Here is a 4,883-nt window from a genome sequence, read left to right on the forward strand (position 1 = left end):
CAGTGTATCCGAGACCCCCGACAGCTTTGGGATCCTGACAAATGAAGTAGCCAAGAACCATGAGCGATCCTGTGAAAAAGTACATTTTCATTCCAGCCATAACGATTTAGATCTTTCTACAATAAGAATTTTCTACTTGTTTCATTAAGTCAGTATTTCTTTCCAAGATCACAGAATCGCATGACTACGGGGTACGGAAGGAACCTCTGGAGTCCACTTCATCCAAACCCCTGCTAAGGAAGGTTCCTTACAATGGGTTGCACAGGAAAACATCCAGATGGGCTCTGAATATCTCCTGAGAAGGAGACTCCACCACCTCTCCAGGCAGCCTGTGCCAGTGTCTTCAAAGTAAAATCATTCCTTCTAACGTTCAGATGGAACTTCCTATATTCCAGTCTGTGCCCACTGCCCCTTGTCCTGTCACTGGGCACCACCAAAAGAGCCATCCACTTGACCCCAATCCTTCAGATATTTGTAAGAATTGATAAGATCTGCTTTCTCCCACTCTTCTCTTTGCTCTTCAATCTCAGCCAGAGAAGCAGAAGCTTGACCACAGAACCTTAACCCTCTCCCAAATGGACTTCATCTCCTGCCCTCTCCCAGCTTTAATTGCATTTCTTTTTCCACTTTTCCCCATTCACCCTCTTTCTTCCTGCACCCACTGTGCCAACCACAACCACAGCCTGCTGTGATCCACTCTGCTTTGCTTTTCCTGGGGGGGCAGTGATGGAAGCTCCAGCCCGTGCCCCTCCATCCCCACCAGTAACAACACAACAGCCCCAAGTTTGTCTCACTTTTATTTACAGAATTGCACAGCCCGTTTCCCCCACGACATTGGGTCAGACACTGCTTTCCCACATCCATGAGCTGAGTATCTCCTCTGGGAAGGAGGAGAAGACTCAGAGTCACTGTTGGGTTTCGCAGGGGCACATGCAACAGCTCCAATGATTGGCAACCACGATAAAGACAATAAAGAAGAGGAAGAAGAGGGGGGGCCGTGGCTGTGCAGCAGCACAGGGCCCCATCCGCCCCAACTGAGGACTTCTGGCTTTCCCAGCTGTGTATTTGGACCATCAGTGGGTTTCCTCCTTGAGTCCTTACACAGTGTGGGAGTGCTCATCCCTACACACTGCCAGAACAGGACGCATTGGAACACCAAGCTCCTGGGAGGCAGCCAGGCTGCACCAAGTGCCCAGGCTGTGGTTTGTCAGGAGGGGCTGAATGGAGGTACCCAGGACAAGGCACAGCGTGGTGGTGCAGCACCCACAGCCGAGGGAAGGGGCTGGGAGGGAAGCAACACCTGGGGGGCGGATCTGTGGCACCCAGGGGTGGGCTGAGCCTTTCTGAGGGAGCACAAACACTGCTGTATGGCCCCACTGCCAACCTGCACGGAAGGGGAGGCAGCAGGAAGGAATGGGGAGAGCAGCAACGAGAGCCTCGTGCTGCCAGCAGACTGCCAGGAGCCGAACACTGCGGGCAGCGGCTGCTGCAAGGTGCTGCACAGATCGTCCTGGGATGGGAGAGAAATGAAGCAGACACAGCCCAGAGCTGGGAGAGGCAGGGTGCTGCCTTGTATCCACCAGGGACTCCAAGCCCAGGGTCAAGCAGAGGGAAAGAACAAAAGGGCAAGGAACGTGAAAGGAAAAAGAGCAGGAATGGCACAGGGAGCTTTGTGTCCAAGAAACGACAGGGCTCCATCTCGGAGGGCACTGTCTGACCCACGTGGGCTCAGCAAAGGAGGGACACAGTCTGTGAGCACAGCGCTGCACACAGGCATTGATGGCACAGCGGTGAGGGGCTGCAGGGGCAGGGAATCCACTGGTGGCATGGCCACTAAGACACAGGGTTTGGTAGCCAGATGTGCTGGAAACACAGGTGAACGGGGGAGGAGGGGGAATGCCAGCCCTGGAGATGGGACGTGGGGATCATTTTGCTGGAGGACACACAGCGGGCAGGCAGCAATTTCAGGGCTGAACCAAACAGCAGCAGCTCCTCTGGCTGCTGATATGGAATGTGCTGAGATGTCCCTCTGAGGGAATGCCAGCGAGAGGTCCGGCCTCAAGGCTGAGTGGGGACACCAGCAAAAAGACTCCAGCTCTCCCCTTTTTGGGGTGGAAAAGCTCCATTATGAGTTTTGATAGAGAAAAGTGAGGGGGGTTCAGTCATTGCTACACACCCTCAGCCCCTCCATCGACCTCTGTGGGACGTGGCAAGAGCTGAGAGCCCCCGAGTCCTGGGGATGAGCCAGGACCTGCAAGGAAAGCATCCCGTGAGGCCGTGTCTGCACAGGAAAAGGTTTGCTCGTTTTTGAAACTCATTTTGAAATTCTCAAAATTACAGTACTTTACAATACAAAACGTCTCCATTCAGCATTTACGTCATTTTAACTCCTTCTGGGGTTATAATAATTATTAAAAACACACGACTTTCTCTAGAAAGGACAGAAACTCCACAAAAAAAGACCAGAGAGTAACGGGAAAGGTGGCTGCAATATTATCAAAACCAATTTAGTGCAAAGGAGAAGGGGCTCCCAAGGATGGCCGACGAGAAGTGCTCCGTACTCGTTTGGAGACAAGGCATAGATTTAACCTCTGAATGAGATCAGGCTGCCAGCTTCTATACTGAAGCTTAGAACATCGACACATAAAGGACTGAAACACAATATGCATGGCCATTAAAAAATAATATTATATATAGATATATATATATATATATGAGATTTTCCACGTATGGTGCTATAGGTAAGTGTCCCCCGCTCTGCCAGCCGGCTCCTTTGGGCTGCTCCATGTCACAGATGCTCCTGATCTGTGTTGGCCAAAGGATGGAGTCCCTCCAGGTGGGCTGAGTGCTCCCACAGCCCCGTGGGCTCAGATCCGGCCCCTTTGCTCACCCTGAAGGAGGGGCTGCTCAGACACTGGTCTCATCCGCCGCCTTTTTCATCAGCTTGGCAGACAGCAGGGAGTGGGGTGCAGGGTGGGGGCTGCGGTTGGCCGGCAGCATCAGGCGCACCTTCTGGTTGGTCCTGCGCCACTCCGAGTACAGCTGGCAATGGTAGCGGAACGAGACCTGCAGGCAACGCACAGCCATGGGTCAACCTGGAGGGATGCAGGCACCCACCTGCTCTGCTCATCCCGTCGTCGCTCGGCCTAGGGACGCGGCACTGGGCTCGATGGGGATGGGGCATTGCAGCTCCCCACAGATGGGTTCCTGGGCAGCCTGAGCTCGGGGGGCACCCAGCCCATAGTGGAGTGGGGTGGGAGAGCTTTGGGGCCTCTTCTGACCCATGCAAAGGGAGGAAATCCCACCAGGGCCACGCAAGAGGAGTCTGAGTCCAGCCAGACCCACCTCGTAGATCCCCTCTGCCCTTTGTGAACCCCGCCCTTGCTCTGCACCCTGCCATCTCTCAGGCTTCCTCCCTCCCTTCAGCTGCCTGCGCTGTGGCTCTGACACAGAAAGTCAGTCCTCTAGTTTTTGTAGGGTTGAGCCATCTGCTGTGAGAGACTGCAGTGCTGAGGTGATGGGCTGCATGCCACCTCCTGCTGCAAGGCCAACTGGGAATAAGGCTGTTTGCTTACAGGCAAGAAGCAAACACAACTTGCAGCCTCTCACAAAATAAACTGAGCAAAGGGCTCCACCTCGTGTCTCTCTCTGCAAGGAAGCATAGCAGAACCACAGCAGCTGGAGCCATGGCTCATTGCATGACAACACGCACTTCTCTGCTTCTCTGGACCTCCCAGAGCCCCCAGAAGAGGGAAGCAGACCCTCTTCAGCTTCCCGAGGTCAGTTTGGCTCTCGATAGAAGTGAAGCTGCAGCCATGCTCGCAGCTCACACGCAGCCCCCAGCAGCAGTTCCCTGCACCAGTAACATCCCCCCAGCACTGGGATCTGCACAGGGACTTCCAAGGAATGCCCAAACCCCAGGGGAAGCTCCATTCTGAGAGATGGGAGCAATGGGTGGCGGGGAAGTGCCTAAAGAACTGACAGCTTGGAGGGTCCCTCCTGGTGAGTGGCTGGAGGAGGGTACCAAGGGCAGGAGCACTTCAGAGGGGGAGGCTGAAATGAAGATCAAACCCAGAGACAGACAGAATGTGAAAGAACAGAATGGGAAACGGGGAACTCTCTGTTCCCAGCCAGCTGCAGCCCAGGGCTCTCAGCCAGACGTGCTGCACGCTGAGCTGCCGCCTGCTTTCCTGCCCAGCTTTGGCAGCTCCCATCCAAACATAATTACACGGGTGTTCAAGAGGTTTTCTCCCGAGGGGCACAACGCAGCATCCCTTCTGAACACCGCCGAGCCCAGGGTGGCGAGCAGAGCCCTCCTGTGCACTTACCAGCGTCCAAAGGACGTAGATTGTAAAAAGTGCTATAGTCAGTGCTATGAGTCCGATGGCCTCCAGGCGGCTGTTGAACTGCAAATGGTCCTGAGCTCCGCGGAGACACAGCCAGCCCGAGATCGCCGCCAGGGGAGTGATGAACAGGAAACACACCATGTCGCAGAACAGCGTCCTCTTCTCATTGCGGGGACCGGGATCCTTCAGCCACTGCGGGATGGAGAGGAAGAGGGCGGTGAGCAGCACGCAGTGCGCCGGCAAAGCAGGGCTGCTGCAGCAGGGAGCTGCCGCGCATCTCTTGCAGCCGGGCTGTATCTGCTGCAGCGCTCAGCTGGCATCAACCGGCACAACAAAAGGGCTGAGCACCTCAAGGCTGCTTTTGGCAACGGCTGAGGGAAAGGGGAGAGGCAGCTGAGGAATAACTGGGGGGGGTGGAAGTAAACCCAGGCTGAGCTCCAGGGGCGGCACAGCCAGCGCTCTGCGGCTGGAGCGGGGCTCTGGGAAACGTTCCTGGGCAGCAGCGGCGCTTCAGAGCTGCACTCCTGACTCCAGCAA

At 55.4% G+C, this 4,883-nt stretch overlaps 1 protein-coding gene across 1 annotated transcript in view; it reads right to left on the reverse strand.

Annotated features, from left to right (window-relative positions):
- Positions 1 to 780: 780 nt before the first annotated feature.
- MARCHF2 (membrane associated ring-CH-type finger 2) overlaps positions 781 to 4,883 on the reverse strand; it is a 16,508-nt gene continuing 12,405 nt past the window's right edge. Inside the window, exons 4-5 of the mRNA XM_003213161.4 lie at positions 4,329 to 4,538; positions 781 to 3,066 (exon numbers count right to left, since the gene is read on the reverse strand). Coding sequence (XP_003213209.2) covers positions 2,908 to 3,066; positions 4,329 to 4,538 — 369 coding nt within the window. The 3' untranslated portion in view covers positions 781 to 2,907. The remainder of the gene's footprint in view (positions 3,067 to 4,328; positions 4,539 to 4,883) is intronic.

The sequence above is a fragment of the Meleagris gallopavo genome, chromosome 30 (assembly GCF_000146605.3).
Source record: "Meleagris gallopavo isolate NT-WF06-2002-E0010 breed Aviagen turkey brand Nicholas breeding stock chromosome 30, Turkey_5.1, whole genome shotgun sequence".
NCBI classification, from domain to species: domain Eukaryota; kingdom Metazoa; phylum Chordata; class Aves; order Galliformes; family Phasianidae; genus Meleagris; species Meleagris gallopavo.